The sequence below is a fragment of the Adelges cooleyi genome, unplaced genomic scaffold (assembly GCF_023614345.1).
Source record: "Adelges cooleyi isolate 19-005CV unplaced genomic scaffold, UGA_ACOO_1.1 ACOO_flye_CR_arks_rails_tigmint_CR_PRNA_30, whole genome shotgun sequence".
NCBI classification, from domain to species: domain Eukaryota; kingdom Metazoa; phylum Arthropoda; class Insecta; order Hemiptera; family Adelgidae; genus Adelges; species Adelges cooleyi.
Genome location: NW_026095971.1, coordinates 20,107,455 through 20,131,047, shown reverse-complemented (window position 1 = coordinate 20,131,047; position 23,593 = coordinate 20,107,455). Strand labels below are relative to the sequence as shown.

The 23,593-nt window shown below is 29.2% G+C and overlaps 3 protein-coding genes across 8 annotated transcripts; 1 reads left to right on the top strand and 2 right to left on the bottom strand.

The window, feature by feature from the left end:
- Positions 1-1,648: 1,648 nt before the first annotated feature.
- LOC126839036 (AH receptor-interacting protein) lies at positions 1,649-18,762 on the bottom strand. The gene is made up of 6 exons (XM_050573958.1): positions 18,336-18,762; positions 18,062-18,238; positions 4,486-4,651; positions 2,772-2,958; positions 2,031-2,173; positions 1,649-1,949 (listed from the first exon to the last, which is right to left on the bottom strand). The coding sequence occupies exons 1-6, from the start codon at positions 18,420-18,422 to the stop codon at positions 1,747-1,749; spliced, it is 963 nt and encodes a 320-aa protein (XP_050429915.1). The 5' UTR covers positions 18,423-18,762; the 3' UTR covers positions 1,649-1,746.
- Positions 6,289-16,876, bottom strand: LOC126839035 (hydroxymethylglutaryl-CoA synthase 1). Of its 4 annotated transcripts, none has more exons than XM_050573957.1 (2): positions 16,722-16,876; positions 6,289-8,507 (listed from the first exon to the last, which is right to left on the bottom strand). In XM_050573957.1, exon 2 carries the CDS (start codon positions 8,458-8,460, stop codon positions 7,117-7,119), a length of 1,344 nt encoding a protein of 447 aa, XP_050429914.1. In that variant the 5' UTR covers positions 8,461-8,507; positions 16,722-16,876; the 3' UTR covers positions 6,289-7,116. The 4 variants fall into 4 exon arrangements, with proteins under 4 accessions (XP_050429914.1, XP_050429911.1, XP_050429912.1 ...); XM_050573954.1 differs by lacking the exon at positions 16,722-16,876 and adding an exon at positions 10,380-11,564; XM_050573955.1 differs by lacking the exon at positions 16,722-16,876 and adding an exon at positions 9,785-10,133.
- LOC126839037 (uncharacterized) lies at positions 17,040-21,898 on the top strand. Of its 3 annotated transcripts, none has more exons than XR_007685769.1 (3): positions 17,040-17,170; positions 20,137-20,308; positions 20,694-20,800. XR_007685769.1 is itself a non-coding variant. In XM_050573959.1 (3 exons), the coding sequence occupies exons 1-3, from the start codon at positions 19,091-19,093 to the stop codon at positions 21,819-21,821; spliced, it is 354 nt and encodes a 117-aa protein (XP_050429916.1). In that variant the 5' UTR covers positions 19,050-19,090; the 3' UTR covers positions 21,822-21,898. The 3 variants fall into 3 exon arrangements, 2 of the variants coding, with proteins under 2 accessions (XP_050429916.1, XP_050429917.1); XM_050573959.1 differs by lacking the exons at positions 17,040-17,170; positions 20,694-20,800 and adding exons at positions 19,050-19,152; positions 21,702-21,898; XM_050573960.1 differs by lacking the exon at positions 17,040-17,170 and adding an exon at positions 19,050-19,152.
- The last annotated feature ends 1,695 nt before the right edge of the window (positions 21,899-23,593 follow it).

The following is a 23,593-nucleotide window of genomic DNA, read 5'->3' as shown; positions in this document are numbered from 1 at the left end:
ATAACCGTGGTACAGTTTATCATAACATTAAAATTTTAATATAAATTAATTATATTACAATTATTGTTTATTAAATTATTATATCTCTTATTATACCAGCAATTTGAAACTGAACCAAATATATTTGGTAAATATATTATATGTATGGAAGAGTGAAAGGCCAAATCGTTTTTATACATAAAATCAAACTATTTATTTTGACAAATAAACAACCGTAGTTTGTTAATTAAAACACCCAGACACACCAATATGTTTGCCCCATTGAGTAATATTTTAAAACACCTGTACCCTATCATAGTATACCTAATTGTCAATGTCAGTATCTATAATTACCCAAAAATGGACTTAGAGAGACATTAATTTCTGCCGTTCTACCGCATGCTAATTTGTCCTTGCTCATTTGATAAGTTATGGCTGCTTACATATATTTAATACACAACTTAACAACATATCCATGATTCAATGTATTTCTGTAAAGCGGAGAAAATAGTTAGGGTGTTTGACATAAATAATACACCTAAATCCTTGTAAAATAAAAACCAAGGTCCAAGCTTTGATAATTACTATTTATAAAATTATCTTTTTGACCTAAGTGCTGGAATGTTTTAAATAACAGTAATACAATTTTTCATTAAAAAAATCTGCAGACAGTCGACACTTAGGTATACTGGTCGCTGGTCATTATTTACCTGTATTAAACTGTCATAAGAAAAATGTTGAAACATTCATTTTTCGTATAGGTATACATTATGAATAATGTATTATATATTATATTATTAAACATTATTCACAAACCTAGCAACGTATCACTATAAGCTATAGCGTCACTGGAAAAAATGTACAATTTGTGTTTTTCCGATGACAAGTTATTCATTAAGCTTAGGCTATAAATTTAATATAATTGTACATTTTTTCTTTATTATAATAGTTGAGATTTTTAAAACGCTATATTAAGTTATTAGATTTAAATATTCCTATAAATGCTTCTTAAATGTGGACTTACTTAAACTTCAAATGGCTGTAAATATTTGAACATAAAACGGTGTTTTAACAATTTTTTGTTCAAAATATTAATTGCTAACTGAATATTATCTCGAAAAACATGGGAGTTGAGAGTTTCTATTTAAATTTTAGAAGTTGATGTCACGTATTATTGAAACTTAAAATACAATTTTAAATTTAATCATAATATGTGTGTAACAAGACAACTACAAACATCTAAGACAAGTCTTAGACAACATTTTCAAAAATCAATAGCAGATCTAAATATTTCCCGTTATAAAAACTTATTGAACACCCTGTAAGGCTGTATGTGCTAGCTAGGCAAATTCTGATTTCATCGAAGTTTTAAATGTTAAAACCACTTATTTTAAAGGAAGAAAAAAGCAAAATAGTCCATTTTTTAAACGGATAATTAGTTTTTACATATATGTGGTTTATTATGTGGAAAAACTCAAAAACCAAGCTCGACCAGAAAAATCTGTAATGACAATCATATTCATCATAAATAAAAACACACAGTATTGTAATAATCGCTTAGCAGCACAAAAAAAAAGTTTTTTTTTACTAGAAAAATATCACAGTTTTTTTGTAATTTAACTTTAAAGTTAATAGAAAAAAGGTTTTTTATAATATATCATACAACTAATAGATCAAATGAGTTGTTTATTTAGATGACCGCGTTGGATTGTAGGTAACTTAGGTCAAAATAATATACATAAATAACATGTTATAAAATATTTTTGTTCAAAAAAGTTTTCCCCTTAACTTTTGTCTATCCTCGTCGTCTTTCTTTTTTATAGCTTCATTGATTTGAACTAGTAGACGGTTAACGGAAATTTCCATGGAGGGGTCTAAATTGGTTACTCGTCTTAAGTCTTCTCTTGCTTCATCCATTCTCCAAACAGAAATGTTAGCCTTGCCACGTCTAAATAAGGCTTTTATGTTGTCTAAATATGAACGCACAAACTATATTCATGATTGATGATCAATATATACACTAAAATGTATACTTTATAATCTATACATACCCGGATTGACATCTAAAATTGAAGTGCAGTGCTCAATAACTTGGTAATATTCTTTAGATATGAGTTTGCACTGAGCTAAATTAAGTAACAACGGAGTTTTTATGTCGTTGAGTTCGTTCCATTCTTTTTCTTGCGGCTTCAACCTAAAAAAATAGTAATAATAAAGTACATTTGATTTACTTTGTAACGCATTAAACAGAATCAACAAGTCATTATTATACACTTGAATTTTCTGCCCAAAGTTAACCTACAAACATTTTTTAAATATATTTTTTATCCCCACTTTAGAAAAAAATATCTTAACCTCTCACAATTATTTTAATTAATAGAATTATGCAGTGAATAAAATAAGGTCAATACTCAATACAATTTGTATATATTTTTTTATAAATAACCATTTTTACATCAAAATTTGTATAACTCGTTTTCTACACTGACCCCTAATTTCTGTAAGTTGAACCTACATTATTAGTATATATTATAGTCTAAAAATATGTATATATAAAATAGTTGTGATTTTTTTCATAACTAAAAAATCGGCAATAATTTTTTTTTTATATATATTTAAACTATACTTGAATCAAAATTCAAGAATCGACAAAATATTATGTAAGAAAATATCATAACCTAATTGTCATTTAGGCTGCACTAAAGTGTCACTGATAATGTGGGTAAAAAGTTTTGTTTTTAATTATTTAACAAACAAAAAATAAATAAATAAGAATAATAAAACAAAATTACTTCATCATGATTTGCTCCAGAAACCCAAGAGCCACCATGTATTTATCTTCGGCTTCCTTGTACATGCCTTGTTTGTAAAACTCATTACCTTCTTCTTTCAACACTGGTACGTTTTTTAGTTTTTCATTTTCGTCCATTAACCATGTCTCCTTCTCAAACATACCGGGCTGTTCGATTTTCAATAGTTCTTTAACAAAATATTATATTGTCTTCATTCGAACTAAGAAATGATTATTATTTATATACTTTTATTGTTCAGTAGATAACATATTTATGTGATACAAAAATTAAAGATTCTATTTAAGCTGCAAGTTAAAGAATTTTGTTTTTTAAATATCTAAGTTGCACACATATATATAATGTGTACACAAATTAGGAGTAATATTATTTGATTTTTCAAACCAAATCACGTAGTGTACTTTTGCGAAACAACTATTTTACATAACTTATTTTAATTCTACATGGTGTGCAGTGTGTACTACAAATACTTTTTTTTTTTAAGTGACTCAAGTTACAAGTTACACATATGAAAAAACGTAGAAGATACTGCTCAGCTTTGGTTATGAAAATTTGACAAATCATTTATAAATCGTTGGCTTGATTAAAAAAAATTCTGCAAGTACATTTTTGGCCTAAATATGTATAATGTATAATCAGATAAAAAATAATAAAGTTTTAGTCTTGCAAAATGTGGTTCTACAATCCTGATGTAAATTTTAAATTTGTGGAATAATTTTTAAAATTAAGCTTAAATATATTGATTTAAAAAAAATTGCCCTGAGAATATAATTTTAGTTTTGTAAACTAAAATTATCTCTCTGCATAGTTTAGTGGCTTTGGGAAGTTACATGGTATTTTATGTAAAATTTAGCAGATATGTGTATTAGTGATTATTGTTGAACTGTTTTTTTTTTTTGGTGACTGTCTGGACTCTGACCATTGTTTCTACTCAAAACACGTCTTCTCCGCACAACATAAATAATACATTTATTAAGACAAGTTAAATATTTAATTAAAACCCTTGACCACTTTTCGTGGTTTTGTGGTCAAGGGTTTATTTAAACATTTAATTATATATAACCATAAGTGTTGCTTGCGCTTTTTTTTATATTAAAACAAGTGTTTTAAAGTGACAGCAGTTTGCATGCCTTTTTAGTTTAAATGAATAAACGTTGACGTATAATTGCACACACACTACTAGAACTTTTAACTACCTGCTGGACACACCTCGGAATAAAATAATCATTTATTGGGGTTTTCTATAGCTCTATGTAGGTAACTGATGTAAGATGATAATGAAAAATTGTGGTTGATTTAAAAATCAAAAAGTCAATTTTAGAACCAGTCATATATCTATGTAAAAAAAATGTATTTACGGTTTTAAAAACAGCCATAGGACGAAAATGAAAAGCTCTTGTAAGTATATACACTCTTAAGCTTTGATTTCGTAAACCTATTTTTATTATAAAATCATAGAGTCAAGTGTTGACCTTATTCTGACTTTTTTTTTTTTGAAAATAGATGCATCATATATTAAAATATGAAAACGTTCAACATCGACATTTTCATAAGCATGATCAACATTTTGATCGAACTGACAGATTTATATACATTATATTGTGTATATCACATTTGTCAAATCCTTGAGACCCTCACTGTGTATAGACGCGTATGGTATGGTACGTTCTAATATCATAATATGAAAATTAACAACCTATAGTGAATTCCAAATGGTCGGGTTCTGCCAAAAGGTCATTGAGATCATCGTATCCGGTTCCGTTCTTTTGAAGTTGTGCAGTACAACAGTGACTCGACACCGGCACAGACGTACGACCGGCATCGCGCAACGTTTTCGAAATAAACGGATAGGCTGTGACCAACTGAAAATCAGACATTATAATATTATATCACTTGTGTAAACAAACAACATTAACAACGGCACTAACACAAATTATTGTGCGACTCGAGCACATCTGCCTGAAGACAAGGATTTCGTGCTATTCATTTTCCACCCCTATTACGAACGAACATGAAGGAGGGCGGGGGGCTTAGTCCTTAACATACAATAACCACCTTCCAAAACATTGGCTTGCCATTATATAGATTTACAGTTCCGTTTTAGGTAAAAACTGTGATTTTGTCTGAATCAAAACAACAAGTGTATAACAGATCAATCTTCTTCTATTGGAATCATAGTTATCCATTACGTTGAATGATAGTTAGTGAAAATAGCCATTGGAAGTATATTATAACACGTTTAAGTTTAGCTAGCCAACTGCCAATTCCAATACATATTGCTTACACTTAATTTTCCATGTATAACTTTTATTTTTATGATGGTCTGTTTTAATATTATTATTTTGTTTTTTATTCTATTATTTTTGTTCAATTGTTATTTTGAATGTCTAATTATTATAATCTACATTATTATCTGTACCTACTGCTACTCAAATATTATATATAAAAAAAGCGAAACCCGTTTAATTTTGTAATAAATAATAAATAAATAATCAATAATAATAATAATTATTATTATCTATTGTAAATTTACTAATGACGTATTAGTATATAAAGGCGTTTTAACCCTTCAAAGCCAATTTTTATTTTATTTTATACTGTACAATTTTTATTTTTAAGATTAAATTATCAGAAATTTGGGAAAAATAAGTAAAAAGTAAGTTTATGACATCTGGTAGATAGGGATATTTGTCTTTAATAACTTTAAAGACAAATATGTCTTTAAGGCGCCACCTACCTAAATGAAACAATTATATTTTTCCTAACAAAATAAAATTATGTAAAAGTCGTGATATAGTCTGCTACAATGGGCGCACCGAAGGGTCAAGTACATCGTATATTTGTGCAATATGAATCGCCTAAAGAGAGGTAAGAGGAATAAAAATAAAAAAAGAGAAAGCGCCCGAAATGAATGGAAAGTCTAAATTGCAAAAATGCGAAGAATCTCGACGAGTCCACCATAATGACAATTGATAGTATGCAAACAAGCTACGTTGGTATTATGTGAACAATATATTAATATGTATATATAAATACACAGACAAATATTATATTTTAAAGCACACCCATTGTTGGATGGCATTGTACACATTCCATCGGTAAAACTACAAAATTATTCATTTTCTCAAACATTTTTAGTTCTATATTTTATGTCTACTAGACACGTATATTTTATTTAATAGATAACCGACACCTATTAAAATTATCACGCACATTACTTTTTATTACAGACGGTAATGATTAATGATTATTATTTTTCCTATAGTTTATCTAATAGGTAAACGGTGTTAAAAATTAAATGGGTATAATGTTTCATTAATTTACCAATAGACGAATAATGCCCATTACACCTTTTTAAATTACTCAAGTCTGATAACAGTATATATACTCGTATATTTAGTTTATAAAAAATGAGATATAGGTTGTATAATATTACATAACTCTATAAAAAGGATTTTATTTAAATAATTATTCGAACATTCGATTTTTAAATATTAATTATTCGGATCCGAATATGTGAACCATTTGCTTATATGAATTTAGAACACAGCCCTGATAATATAGTGTGTAACACACAAAAATACACTGTAGGTTAGAATGACTACCTACTTTAACTTGATTAATAATCGAACTACAAATATAGTAAATTCCTAAGGGAACAAAAACATATTTGCGAATCTTCAAGTGAACAAATCTTTACTACCCTACAACAATTTGTATTATTTTTTACTCCATTTTACAGATATATATTATGGTTCTTAAATTTTTTAATTTATAAGAGTACACCAAAATATAACGGTTGAAGACTTTATTTGGTAATTATTTTATAGTTTATTCAAAACAACCGATGCTGGTTCAATAATAATGTTATTACAAAACCACCACAGTAAATTATGTTTTGCGATTATTGTTTAACAATAAAGCCGTTAAAAAAAATTAAATTACAAAATATTTTTGTCAAAAACCCACACCGTTTATAATAAATTTAAACAATATATATATATTATACTTAAAAATACTCGTAATTGTTTTTATTATTATACAAAAATAATATAATTAACTACTGGCAAAAATAATCTTTTATAAGAAAAAACTATACAACAAAATATAATATTTATATACGCACTAGAATTTGCACTACGGAAAAGTTAAGAATACATTATTATTTTAAATAGGTTATACTAATACCGAAAGAAATAACTAAGAAAACCGAAATAGAAGGTAATAACTGTGGTGAGCATAGAAAAAAAAACGTTCCTATAATGACTAAAAAATAGAAAGATGTTATTCTTAATTCTTTTTGTATTTAATAATCGCCGTGCAAGTATCACGATTCTTTTCTCTCGTAGTACCTCCTGTGCATTTCGTCGACGCTAGACAAGTACCACGTGCCTGGGAACAGGTCACTCTTATTGCCGATGGGCACGTAAGGTGCCTGGTGCAGCGCTTTCTGTCTTATTTCCAAAACCTCGGTAAAATTCTCGGGTGACACGCGCAATCGTCGTTCCAGATTGTCGAAACTCTTCTTGAGGTTGCTAATGAGCGCCGGTAATCCGTCGTTGCCGGACACCCGAATGGAGTACATCGACGACGCCAGGCCCGACCCGTAAGAGAACACTCCGATTTTCTTATCGGGCAGCTGATCTACGGACAGGGAGACCAGGTAAGACGCTAAACCGCCGTACACGGACGGCGTGTACATGTTGCCGACGCGCGACGCCAGCAACAGCGACGGTTTCGTCATGCGTTCGAACGTGTCTTTGCTTCGTTCCATGAACGCCTTTTCCACGTCCCGGTCGAAGTAGGTATCGGGCAAACTGATGTCTTGGAACCGTTCCAGCCCGGGATAGTCTTCAGACTTACTGTCGCTGTTGACGAAATCGTTCAAGTACAGCCGGGCCAACGACTTCTGAACCAGTTTACAATACGGCGTGTGAAACACGAACGAGTCGAATTCGTTTAAGTTACACTTTTTGCCGCATTTACTCCTGTAGGACTTGTAACACTGGTCGAGAGCGTTCAGGTAACACTGGATGGACAGTTTACCATCGACGACCGGATACTCTGAAGTGAGGTCTGGCTTGAAGAAATCGTACGCGTGATTCATATACGAACCCCTAAGTCCCCTTTCGATTACCAACGGCGCGTCGGGTCCGACAAGCATGGCAACGGCTCCTGCGCCACCGGTGGGCCGAGCGTTACCCTTGGCGTACACGGCGATGTCGGCGGCCACCACGATGGCCAACCGGCCGTCCCAGGCGCTGGATTCGATCCACGATAGAGCGTTAAACAGCGCTGCTGTGCCGCCGTAACAGGCGTTGGTCGTGTCGATACCTTCTACTTGGAAGTTGCCACTGGGCTGAAACAGTTTCATCAGTACCGACTTGACGCTTTTCGACTTGTCGATTATCGTCTCGGTGCCCACTTCTAAGCGGCCGATGTCCGTGTAATCGATACCGTTGTTTTCGACCAGTTGGCTGACGGCCGTCAAGCACAGCGAGTTGATATCCTCCAAGTCCGTGCAAAACCCCATTTGCTTTTGTCCCAGACCGATAGTGTATTTACCCTCGGCCGCCTGGTCGTAACGTTCCAGATCGGTTTGGTCTACGTACAACGACGGTACGACGAAATGAATAGCGCGAATGCCCACGTCTTTTGGCCACCGGTCCATGGTTATTCGAATGGGTATCGTTTCTATTGACCTTAATTTACTTGCACCTGTCGTTTAACAAAAAAAAAAACAAAAAAAAAACATGAATTTAATAAAATCTGTCACTACAGCGTTGATCACCGTCATAGACATGACTAGCGGTGTCTACGACTTAAAAATACAACTGATCGGCCGTATGCGATGCAATCGTCGTCAAGTCATTTAGTTTCAACAATAGACTAAGAAACAACCTTGGGACGCAAGTCGTACAGTAGGTATCATAGTACCGTTTTACACAATAAACGGCAACCCTATACGAAGAACGCGTAGAGAATCTCGGGGTCGGATCTTTTTAAAGGTATTTTTTAAAAAGTATACTAATACAGAATAATAATCGTTATTATTCAAGGCAACAATGTGATATGTTCTATTATTTACATATATATGGACGTCATAAAATTTAAAAAATAATATTTGTTGATTACCTAAAGACGGTTATAGTTTTTAACTATTTGTATGTGTAAAATGTACATAATAATTTGTATGAATGGATTACGTTCATTGAAAATATTTTTTAGATTTATCACAATTGGTCTATATATTTTAATAACACGACTACAACAGATATATTTCTTTAGTTTTGATAAAAAAAAAACGAAATAAATATACAATCGGTATTTTATTTTAAAGATATTTAAAGAAAAATAATGTGTATAAACGTTTAAAATATTAACTGACGAATAAATTTAAAAAATAATTTTAACTAACTCCGCTGTATGTTATTCGAAATTAAAAATATTCAATACTTACATCTAATACAAAAAAAATGTTTTTAAAAAAAATAATTCGAGACAGCACGAGATATAAACAAATTTGCGATAAGTTATCATAAGTGAAAAATTGTAATATACATAAAGACAGTAGTGGCCCATAAAAGAGTATAACGACAAATGAAATTTGTCTTTTTTTTAAGTTAAAAGCTATTTTGACTTCTATTATTTTACGGATACTTTATGCGAGGGCCTTAAATATTCAAGCTCAAAATATTAAAGAAAAACTGTTTAAATATAATTACAATGTTTGGTTAGCGTTTAAGAAAATCAAAACTAGAGTTATTTTAAAACAAAATTTCAGTTGAAAGTACACATGCATACTTACATTACTACGCCACATAGTAATTATTATTATTACAATATTATAAGTCAAAAAAAATTTATACATTCTAGTATTTTGAATAAATATAAAACAAATTAAATTGAGTAATATTCATAAAAATTTATTTGACGTTCATCATTTTTAGCAATAAAAAACGAAGTACAATTTAAATAATTAAGGTTAAACGTACTTGATTGTTAAATAGACGTTCATGAATAGTTTTATCTAAATTATGAATACTATGGAAAAAAAAATGATTTATAACTTTAAAGACTACTTGTATTAAATAGTATACACAACTAAAATAATAAAAGCAGAGATGTTTACAAGATGACTCTTGGAATAATACAAAAAAAAGTATTAGATTAGATTTAGAGGGCGAAGGAGCTTCGGTGTACATAAAATGTATGACCATTAATCAGTATACAAATAATTCTGGTTTTTCACGTTTACTGTGGCGTGTAAACCACTTAATATTAGATAATAATAATTAATTATTTGCCAGATATTTTAAAATTGGATAACAAATAAGAAATCATGGATTGTGAGTTTATAAATATACAATATTACACTCATATATTTTAACAATGAGTATAAACGTTATACAAGCATTTATAGTTTTTACGTATGTGACAGTAATAATATTACAAGTCAAATAATTAAAAACGTCAAGATGACCATAGATAAATCTTATATGACACTGTAGTTATTTATTTGAATAATTATAGTGCTTTATAAACTTATAACTATAAAGCTAATAAGTACTAAAAAATATAAGTACTTACGTTTTATTGATTTTGATTTGTATGAATGTGGTGAAGTACTTCACTTTACTTTTTACATTTCGAGTATTTAAATAATTTGACTACCTACTTATTTCTAAATAACTGTAATTATTCTTAAGTTATTATATCAAATATGCCTTCGATTCTTAAGTATTTAAATTCCAACAATTCTCATAAAAAATAGTTATGAACCTATCTTAACCAATACTAAGATACTGATGTAGAAACAATAGGTTTTCTTGGCAAATAATGTGTTATTAGCAATTTGTAAATATTTATTGGCAAGCAATAGTTTTAAAATAATACTTTATGCGCACACATAAAACAGATAACACAATCTGATAGTTAAATTGCAATCTAGAGTTTCCGCTATTCATTTTTTGAACAATTGGTAATTTAATCTACATACATGTTTACAAATACTTTCACTTGATAACATTTTATCTGTATATACATGTATAATTCTCTGTAAGTTTGACGTCCACCTTTTGCAGTTATTTACAAAAAATATTTATATTGAAGACTCGAGAACCCAAGCAACCAGATTGGTTATGTAATGAAATCTTATCATTAGGCAGTATGGACTTTAAAACACAACTTACATAAGTAACTATTTGAATTTTAGTAATAAACTAATGTTAGTTATAATTTATTGATTAATTATTAACCTTTATACTCAACATCCCGTAGATAAACTCAGACGCCTACATTTTTTTAAATATAATAAATGTATTATCTAACAACAACCGACTTGCTTTAATCAGTAAAAAAACAGTTATATTTCTACGTACACCTTACTTATTTCCACCCAAATAAAACATGTATTCACAGTTTTTCAATCAACAACAGTGAAGCGATCGTTATACACAAATTGCCACATGGTTTTCACTGGATTTTTAAAAAATTACGATCACAACTTTTTCTAAATGTTCACACGGGTTTTTTCCAGTATAAAAGTTATAGGACATTAAATTTTACAATTTTTTTAAGGTTTATTATAACTTGGTCAAAATCATTTTATCGAACATCTTTGTCTTTTGTCATATTGTTTTACTTAATGTGGAACCAATCACAATCGAGGAACTTTTCAAAAGTATTTCGTATGAGTGACACAATGAAGCTGAGTAAATTGTTTTAAAGAAAACTTACAACAATACATTTAAATATTTTCAGATATATTCGAAATTTGGCATAAGCAATTTTTTTTTCAAGTTAAAACTTATGAAAAAAACTGTAAAATTCAATACAGATTAACCAAAATGTGAAATTAACCATCTTAGGAATGCAAGAAGATAACATACACTTTGAACCTACTCTCCTATTTTACTGTATAAAAACATTTATAAAGTATAGAGTATAGTTCAATATTTATTTTCAATGTGTCCACTTGATAAGTTCGAAACTTTTAGTCGGACGTCAGTGTTACCAGTATAAGTAAAATATAACACCAAGGTTTACCATTTTGTGATGTTGACTAATATTGGTCATTGATATTACGAGTTAATAATAGTATAAGTTTTATTTTTTTTTTATGAATGTTATTGATGTTTGCCATTTATTATTCGGAATATTAGTATCGATAATTAAATTCCGGCTTTCGAATATTAATTTGTTTAACACCTAGCATAGCAAATTAATGTGAAAACGATTTCATAGTTCAACACTGAAATAAAATAGTTTGTAATTATAATAAATAAATTATTAGGTATGTACAATTTAAAGATTTATTTTTTAAATATTTAATATATAACATATCATATTGTTAAGGTAATATATTCAATAACCTCTATACCACTCATATTTACACCTGTATTTCAATCATATGAATCTGTAGATTCGTTATTTGAATCTTCACCAGTACTACCTGTTCCAACTTAAAAAATATACTGCTCTTTTTCTGATTCTAAGACTATTTCTTTATCACGATAAGTAATTTCATTTTTTATGATATGATCACATACTGGTTGTTTCCAATCCTCCTTTATCAACGCCTCAATTTGTTCTTTTCCCATTTTCCCTCTTCTATTTTAAAAGTTATATTATATGATGCAACCCATTGCTTAACTATATTCTATATATTTTCAATAGGATTGAAATTCGGATGGTATGGCAGTATCCTTAGTATTTCGAAGCCTAGGCTTCTCATACAATTATCTACAAGATATTTCAAATGTTTTGACTTATGCTGTTTGACTAATTTGTACAAAGACGATTTTAACATATCTGTAGTGTATTGGATATATTTTTTTTTTTACCCAAGCTATCATGTCTGCTTTACGAAAGTTGGATGTTGGTGCTCTATCATCAATGTTACAATGATAACTCGCATTATCTAATACTAGAACCGCATTTGGTTGTAGGTTTGAAATAAGCTTTTAACCACTTCTTATAATTACATCAGTTTATTTGGTTATAGTCATCTCCATTTGACACAGATGATTACCACATTCTTAATAAACTAGAGATAAATCCAGTGTCAGAACCAGCATAAACTATTTACGACGACTTTTGATACTGGTGTTGTTTGACCACTATTTCCACCAATCCATGATTTTGAGAGCGTGTGTGAGGATAGTATGCAAGTCTCATCTTTATAGACAATCAGTCTCTTTTCTTCCCTATACTTTTTAATTGCCTGTAAGTATTTGATTCGTTTTCTGTCACATATTTAAATTATCTATTAATACCATACGATCACTCCTAGTTTTTTAAAATTTAAATCCAATTTTCTTAAGTAAAATACTTAAGTTGATTTAGATCCCTTAAACTGAATAGTTTTGCATATTTTAGCCAAACACATTTTTTAATGGTGGAACAAAATTATCATGAATCCAATGTTATCATGTCACGAAGAGTTCTGTGTATTACACATTTATCACAATCATCAATTTTAGCTACTATCTTTATCACGCAAATTTTATTATCAGGGTCTGTAAAGGACTGCCCTTGTTCCATTTGTGTATACTCTCTTCTTACTCTGACAACTGTTGCTTTACTGACACCAGAACGTAGAACAACATGTCACCTTCAAAAATAAATGTATTGTTCAAAAGCAGGGATTAAAACCACAAAGTTTTGCAAATTTTGAGAAAAATGGGAATGTAATTCTTGATAGCTCAACTAATTGAAAAACTTATAAATAAAAAAAAAGTACTAAAAACCTTTTAAATTAAATAATGCTCTTTGGAACAATATAAAATATTACTCGGTACATTTTTATGGTCTTTAAATGATAAAGAACCGTTTCACATTTTATAGACAATATAGGAATGGATTATGGATGAAAGTGTGTGTAAATAGTTAATAAGACTAACACCAGTTTTTTAATTACTTCAAAAACTGCACAGAAACATTCATTGGATAATGCGAAATTATTTACAATTAGTTATATGGGGATAACAATACCTTGGTAATACCTTATACCGGGTGTTATTTTATTTTGTAAAAACTTGAAGACATTGAATATTATTTTTCTAACTAAGCTATGATTTTTTTTTTAAAACGCTATTTAAGTTTTCCATAATCGACTAATAATAACATAATACGACTGGTAACACAGTTAATAAATCACAATTGTTAAAAAAATATGAATGTACATAAGTATTGAATATGCCATACACTATGGTATTAAGTTTGTGAGGTTGAATATTATTATTGTTTTGTTATTTGCCGGTAAAAATAAAAATTCAAAACACAACCTTAAAAAGACATTTCGTTGGCATGTTGGCAGCTCCTCTTCACTAGTACTACTTTACTGACCCCTATAATTTTTTACCTAACCTGACCATAGGTTTATATAGGTATTATATACATTTTTGTACTTTGTAAAAAAGTATGTTTTAACCAGCCTACTCCTATAGTTTGCTTGTGATAAGCACACATAAATAAATATATATATAAACTAGATTGCTATATGTACAAGCCGCCAATAGACATAATTGAAGATGACATTTTTCGCCATTTTAGCGGGAATTAGAACCTGTATCACATGAAAATATGTTTATAACAACTATAAGTTAAGTTCATAACACATAATCATATATATATATATATATATATATATATATATTATTATGTACACGAATAAATCGAGAAAAAAAATGGAGGTCGTCGACTTCCATTCTTGTAACTAATTAGCAATCTAGTTTAAATATACATATAACTGTGGATAAGCATAATTTAAAACAATATTATTTAAAATCGTTTATCGTTATGATAAGTAATATTAAATGATAATTGATAACACAAGTCGTGTTACAACAATTATATAACAATTACCGTACAAAAAGCGTTATATATTATAATGTGACTGCACTGCACTATTTTCATATAGTCTGTGATGTTATCTTAAATCGTGCTTAACACATTTAAATTATGGGCCCAGGATGTGAAAACATAATTTTTATAGGTAAAATCATTGATTAAAAATATAGTATTAATAATATTTATAATCAATGGTAAAATGTTTTTTTATTTCAAAGGTCAAACTGAAAAAAGAAAATATGTGTCGCCCCAAAGGGAAATGCATGAGTTGACCCCTCGGTTATATAGGTGGGATATGTAAAAGGCGCAGCAGTTCATTTCTTTTAGGTCTATTACAAAATTATATATTTTCGACCCAATCATTTAAAATGTTTAGTGATTATTCTTAATTTTAAATATAAACGACATACATACGTTGCTATTTTTTTTAAACATAAAATACTTAAAATTTAACTAATTTGTAAGTTATACTTATTTTACTGAGAACCCTGAAAATCCCTAAAAATCATACATTTCGATTCTTAACACATGTATTGTCTAAAAATGATAAATATGTATTCTTAGTAGTTTTACCATCTACAATTTCACTTTAATTTTTTTATTTAAAGATATTTATATTACTTTCAGATATTATTCCTTAACATCTGCGACCTCCTCTTTCATAATGTGTTTCATCTCCGCTATATAAATAAAACTGTACTGACTTTTTATATTTAATTTTAGCTTTTAAATATATTGTAGCTATTTATATCATAATTTTCGCTATCTATTTTCTAGAATTAAGGCTAGAAAATAAACCGAAAAAAAATGTTTTTTCTAGAAATGAGAACATTTTTAATATTTCAAAATATCAAAATTTAAATTTAACAATTAAATGTTTTCTAACTAAGTAAGAAAGAAACTGACAGTTAAATTTTCAACATTCGAAACACCAATGTGTTAGTTAAACCAATTAGTTAAGTTCAAAAAATTATAAAGTATACAAAATAGAAAAAAAGCCAGTACAGTAGGGTCGGGGCATAGCGGAGATGAGGTGTACAGCAATTATTAATAAAAATTAAATTTGGCCATAGATTTTTGAAAAAATTGTACAGGTATGTTATAGTTTCTTTCTAGATCTGCCTTCAGTCTAATATTCAGACCCAAATTCTTAAAAATTTGCATGTCTATATTTTCTAGGGAAAAGGGCTTAGGATATTTTTTTTTGGTTTGTCAATTTTTATCAGTAGTATTTATGTTTAAAGAATATTCCATACAAATTTGACAATTTTTTAAAAAATTAAAGAGTATTGTAATTTTAAGTTGAAAAATATGTACAATTTTTGGGTGTTTTTCATGATTTTGAAGAGGAAGGGGTAAATTTTTGTAATTTATGGCCCAATAAATTACCTTTTAGATACAATTTCTGATCTATAGTTGCTATACAAAGAAATCAGTTCAGCGGCTTAATATCTATTAAGCCCAATCTAAAGCCCAAACACAATAAAATAAATAAAAAAATTCTTATTTTTATGACAAATAATGATAAAGGTATTTAACATTCAAACATTAATTCAAAAACAAGTAATTAATAATGAAGTGTTTCTTAAAATTTATAAACTACCTGTGATCTAGAAAAATTCCTCAATAAAATCATTGCTTAATTTTTTTTCAATTCATTATATAATTTTTGATTGTCCTGTTTGGTAGTATAGGAAGGTAAACTATTTAATATTAACTACTAATAGTTCACTAAATTAATAGGTAGTTGCTATTAAGCATTTGAATTTTATGGTATGATAGTAAAGTGTGGTGGCATGTGAAAAATAGACATGGAATTATGGTAAACTTGCTTAATATACATAAATTATTGAAGATTATAAAGAATTTTATAAAATATACAAGGTTCTATTAAAATAATTTTAAAAAAATGTGCTCATATTTGATTTGAAGAAAAAAGAAAGTTACTGTTGATAATATCAGGCCCACATTTTGAATAGCTATTTTGGGTAAATTACACTAAAAAAGTTTGTAAATAAAATATGTACATAATAAATTCAAAACACAACAAATTTTGTTTAATATTGTTTAAAAATATACCTCAAAATACATGACCCAAATAACCTCTGAGTGGAATAAAATTGCTTCGAGCGATATATTAACACTATTAAAATACTTCAAATTACTTTTACAGTTTATTAAAACTTATACTTACAAAACCCTATTACTTAGAGGTAAGATTTACAAACATAAACGAGTAACGGTATCGCTTGTTATTAATTATGGGTTAATGCTATTATTAATAATTATTATAGTAGGATTTTATATTTTATAATCAAATATATTTTATCATAGAAATTACGTGTGATAGAATGTTTTACAGTAGTAGTTCCTTATCTTTGATGTGGAGTTGAGAAGGTTTTGTATTTTTAATGATGTGTTTTTATTCTTTGTTTTTTTTTTTTGTGTCTGGACCCACGATATCTTTTATACAGCTGAACCAATTTCTTTGTGAAGCAACTCTATAGAGCAGACATCATACCTGAAAGGTACTTTATTGACCCATAAATTAAAAAATGTATCTTTTTCCCTTCAAAATTGAAAAAAACATCCTAACAATGTACATATTTTTCAACTTGAAATTACAGTGCTCTAAAATTTTTCTTAAACAAGTAGAATTAGTCCTAAATTTGTATGGAATATCTTTTCGACTTAGTAATAAAGATTTATTTTATTTTATTTTGCATATGACTATCAGCTTAACATAAAGGTAATAAAACTAATACTAATGATCATGATAATAATAATAAAGCATTAAATAATAATAATAACAACAATAATGAAATAAAGAAATAAAACTTACTACAGTAAGATCGATCCAAGAAATAAAGATTAACTATGACAAACCAAAATAATATTATAAACCCTTTCCCCAAGAAGGGGTAACAACTTTTTTTTAATTTCGCTTTTTTTAGGTGTTCTTAAGTTTTAGAGCTTAAGGTCAAAAGTGATAATTAATTTTGTAAATAGGAAAGGTAATTTTTTACTTTAATACTACTTATGTTAGGTTCTTAGATAAATACATCTACTGAGTTATATTTTCTACACAAAAATTAAATGCTCTTTTATATATACATAATATGGCATTAATTAATTTATAGAATTAATTGTTATTTATTCAATACAATTTTATAATTAAAGCAGAGGTTTTAATAGAATAACAACTAGCATTTTACAGTAGTTAATTCAATACAATCAACAGTAAACTGAAATTTAAATTTTTATCATGAAATGTTGTAATATTAACTTCAAATTATTAAAGTATAAAATAAATATATTACTTGTGGGGAAGAAATGTAAATTAAAAATTTTAAATGAAGTCAAATTCAAACACACAAGATTATTGTAACTTTATGTTTTAACATTCTAAATGTACTTACACTTTTATGTACGATGAATTTAGAAATTTCTTTCTCTTGCATAGACGTCAATACAGTTTCCCAAACTTCCAACTTGAATTTTTTGCCGAAAACTATTTCCATGTGCTTGGGCCATTTATAACTATCATCAATTACTTTGCCATTACTGACTAGTCTCGTCACAAAATGAAATGACGCCTTCAAAAAAAAAAAAAAAAGTTAACAACGTGTTATACTAGTCAAGGTATGTAATAGGATGACTGAAGGAATTTTTTTTTATCGATATCCGACTTACTTTTGTGCCAATGGAGAAAGTAGGCTGACCGTCGATACCTGGTGTCACGATCGTTTTCTGTATTTTATCGTTTATAGTGCTATCCATACTACTTTTACTGTACAGTCAAAAATTAGACAATCATGAAGTCTTACCATGTGAAACCTTGACCTTAGGATTCAATGACCCTTCACTTATCTGGTTTTTGTTTTTTTTTTTTTTTTGAGAAAACCAAATTGTTTAGTAGTGACTTGGTATTAGTATTTGGTTTTCTTATCATTTATCACAACTCGCGCTTCCAAGTCCCAATTCGACGAACACGTCACATTGAGATTTCGCTACCACGAATTAAGATAAACTGATTATACTACGGTATATGATAAGGAAAGTGACCATCATACTTAACTAAATTGCCAATCAGCTGTGGGCATACATTTACTCACGACTGTAGATACACTGGACACTGGTTGCATCTACAAGAGTTCTTATCATAGACCTAATAACCAATACGAATGGACCGCTCATATCATTGTCGTACAGCGTAAATCGGTGAATCAAAGATATTATGTGCGAGAGAGAAAGAGCTATGTAGGGAAATCCAAAGACGTTGTAACCTATAAAAATTTCTTTGGAACATTTTTTTCATACTTATCAATAAAATATAAAACTGATATGGATATTAAACATATCTATCATAACAAGAAGAAACTGATTTCGTAGATGTTATAAAATAATAAAATATTCATTTGTATTAAATTCATAGACCTAATAAGAAAATGGCACATTCTTGTTTTGCAAACGGTTGCAAATCTAAATACAGCAAAGAAACAAATATTAGGTAGCTTAAGAATGTATTAAATATTATTACAATCAAAATTATAGATTGTCATTTAAGTAAAAACTAGATATTAAGAATTTAAAAAACAAGCCTAATAAAATATTTTGTGCTCAGATATCCGGAAGTTAAAATACTTCGAAAAAAATGATTGAATTCAATAAATGAAAGCTGGTTTCAGCCAGCAAAATACTCGGACGTATGTAGCAGATATTTTTGGGATAATGATTACGAAACTAACATTTGGGGAACCATAATATTATGCCCTTTCACGCGGTTTACTATGCGCTATCTGACTTTTAGTTGTCAATAGATAAACTCCCAAATAATGTACATGCTATTTTTAAACTTATAATAATACAATAGGTACGCTATACATCCCTCCGTACATCCATAGTGCCAAATATGTATTCTTGTAAATCAAAATATCGTCAGTTTAGTCATTCTAGACAATTATTATTTATACTATATTACACAGGCCCATTCTCTAGCTACACTCCTAAGTTGTGGTTATTCTTGTATACTTTATGGGTATGTGTTTTCTTTAAAACTCCAAGGCTTTTAGAGGATACACAATGTGTGTAAAGTGCCGTATATTTTGTAATATTAGCCATGACAGTGTCGGTTACATTGGCCAATCTTAAATTACAAAAAAAAGGACCTATAAAAAGTCGTATTATAAATTTGATTTAGTTTAACTTTACATACTATGTAATGTTTCCCGATTCTGTATTCTATATATCTGTCTATCATTCCCTACAGAGCTTGTAAGTTGAATATCATAAGAACACATCTCCCCCTCGATTAAATAATATTATATTTTAAATAGTTCTTCATGGAAGTCTACATCAGTCATAGTTCAAATGTAACAAGTTATACATAAACAACTTTATTAAAATATAATAGTGGACTGCTCACCAAGTGGGTGTTCTGCAGTATCCGTAAAAAAAAAAATAATAAAAAAATCACATCGGTATGTAATTCTAGGAAAATTGCAATTTTCAACCAGAGGTCTAGTGCAGGAGTTGTGCAGTTCGTGAAGTTTGACAATGTCATTATCGACGTGGAAATGATCGACAAAGATCCACAGGTGCGGCGTAAGACATCGTTGAACTATCCCACTTATGAAGCTAAAGATAATTCACCATCTGAATCGCAGGTAGGCAAATGTGAAATAAATAAATTAACAAATATTTAAAAAAACTCCGCGTTCAGCATAATAGGGTTAGGGCATTGTGGGGACGGAGCATAGTGAAGTTAGGACATCAAGAAGTCAAAGGTTTCGGTAAAGTTATCCTTATCACTTATCACAGATAATATATTATATAATAAACTAGAATTCAGATTGCTAAGTGTTCATACTACTTGTTTTGTACAAGTTGTATCATCTGGTTTAATCTAATCTGAGATAATAAAAAATAAATGTAGCCAAAGTCACTAGAAAATGTTCTCAGCTTGTTTATCTGACTCGTACGTTAATACTTATTATTTTTCAAAAATATCTGAAAACTCGGGTAATTAGTTAATATTGTTTTTTGTTTTAGAATATTAATGAATTGCGTTAGTCTGATTTGCCAACAACATCAAAATCTAACAATGATAATAATATGGATGTCGAATTGGTCGAAACCGATGACAATCAAACTTTATCAACATATCACAAATAAATAATGAACTAGTTTTATGAATTGAAAAAGAACGGATTACTAATGAGGAGACATAATAATTGGTTTTAAGGCGTCTCGGATAGGCAATATCTTCTACACTATATGATAACACAATATTTTTTGAAAACAAGTTAAGCTAAAATACCGAAAATAGAATAATATAATTAAATGCGTGTTAACTGTTAAATGTATCTTTGTGTTAATTATCGTCTTTTATCATATTGATTTAAAATGTTTTCTTTAAAACTCCAAGGCTTTTAGGGAATACACGATGTGTGTAAAGTGCCGTATATTTTGTAATATTAGCCATGATGACAGTGTCGGTTACATTGGCCAATCTTAAATTACAAAAAAAAAGGACCTATAGAAAGGCGTTTTATAAACTTGATTAAGTTTGACTTTACATACTATGTAATGTTTTCCGATTTTGTATTCTATATACTTGCTTTATGACGTTACACTACTAGCTACTTTTAAAGCAAACACATATTTTTAAGTCGATAACTTGGTAGTAGAAATTACATTTAAAAATTATCGTTTCAATCTCTAGTTTTCAATAATCGATTCTTCACTCATAACTTTGTAAATATTTAAATTTAAAGTCAATAGTTGTTTGGTTTTTAAAGACAAGTAGCACAGAGATTTTCTATTAAACAATTATATCGACCCCTACGATAGTACCAATAAAACTCATGTATGTCTTAAATATCAAAATAATAATGACAACAGTTTGTCAGAAAAATTAAAATCAAACATTTATTTTATATATTCATTTTATTTTATTATTGACTAGTTTTTCGTCTTTGAAATGTTAATTAGTTAATAATTATTACTAGATTTCTCTATAATTATACTATTATTACTACTATGTTATTTTTTTTATAGAGACCACATTTTCCATTGGTGTTTGCGACACTGTTCCAAATTTCATCTTTATGGACAACATCTTTACTTCACATCATACTTCTCGTGTTTTCTATATTTCCCCTTGTTTTAATTAATTAAAAATAAAAAAAACCATGTCTCCAAAAGCAATGTCTTTTGTATAAAATGTGCTGAAAGATGGACTGTCAATTGGAATTATCAAAGTCTTGGACTGTATCGCGCATACCAAGCCCGAAGCCAATACGGAAACAGCCAATGCCAACGTCCAACCTACCGATCAAGCCGACGGAGATGCCGTCAAACCCGTGGACCCGCGAACAGTGGCTTTGAATTGATTATTTTTGCCACTATTCAGATGTATCGTTTGATATCTTCTATTTGTAAGCTTGGTAATTTATTTTTTTCTTGTTTTTATTGATATTACGATTTACGCCCATGTTGACTGTATCCATTACTTTTTATATTCATATATTGTAGTTACTTTTTTATACTTCCTGTTAATCCTTACTCTTTCTTGTCCTTTTATTGCTCGGCACTTTCTGAAGTCGTATATTTAATTGCTTTTTTTGGTCATGTTATTTTTTCCACAACTTTAATTGCTACATGTTCTTTTCCAATTGTAAAATCTTGTTCCCCGTAGTCGTCAACACCGTTGGCCGCCAGAAATCAGGCTATCTGGCCAGTCTGAACCATTGGGTACGGTCAACGGTTTTCAGTACGTTCAAGGACATTAAAGATAGACTGCTGCCCAAAGTCACCGAGGTCAAACCACCGACGACCGAAGCCCAAAGCGGCGGCGACGTTGCCAGCAGCTCGGCTCAGGAACCTATACATAAGACACCGCTTTGGCCAGAGCACCACCACGGTGGACGCCGAATACAGAGCCAGGCTGGCGAGGGTAAAAGCCATGGCCATAAGCTTAAGAAGCAAGCAAGAGTACCCGGACATGCCCGTCGAGAGAGGATTTTATTATGCGGGTTTCTAACGTACCCTTGTGGCTTACACCTACTACCGCCCTCCCCCCTACTTGTTTAATCCCCTGTAAAATATTAATTTGATTCATCTTATTAAGATGATTTTAATGTTATTGTACTAATTTTTTTTTTTTATAATCGTTTTGTATAATTATTGTATGTTTTTTGTATAATTATTGTCTTTCCTATTTGTTTATTGTTTTGAAATCGTTACCAATGTTATTCTGTGTAAATAAAAAATAATTTTTCATGAATAATATAAATGTTCCATTTCTTCATCAATGAAAAATACAATAAAAAAGTGTATATATGTTTGATAATTAATAATTTAAATTTTTATGATACAGTAAAATAAATTAGATAAAACAATACAATTGTTATTATTTTTTTAGACAATTATTAGTGTCTTACTTCGGATGCATCACCCTGTACAAAGATAATATTATATTGTATAATCAGGGTCTGATTTCTGCAAGTGCAGTAGGTGCACTTACACTTGGCCCCAAATTCTGAGGGATGCGCAAGCTGCAGACATTTTTTATCTTATGAAATCAACATACATTTATTTTGTAAAATATAATACAATCAATGTTCAGAGTTCAGTATATTTTTACAGTAGCATTAAATTTTGACTCTGTAATAGAAACTTTGTATTTTTTAAACTTTTTTGTGATAAAATGCTATAAAAAAGAGAAATTTATCATTCTTTTTATTTAATTTGAATTGTATAAAACAAACTGTAAAATGAATAATTTATTTTTCGGTCTTTATATCTCTATTCCTGAACTGATTCCCTACCTGTATAATCTTCTAAAACCAACCAGATGGACTTTACGGTTGCACAGATATAATACATTGAAATTGGATTAAAAAAGCCGGGTGGTAAGGATCTAACGACACCTAGTTATTTTCGCTGTC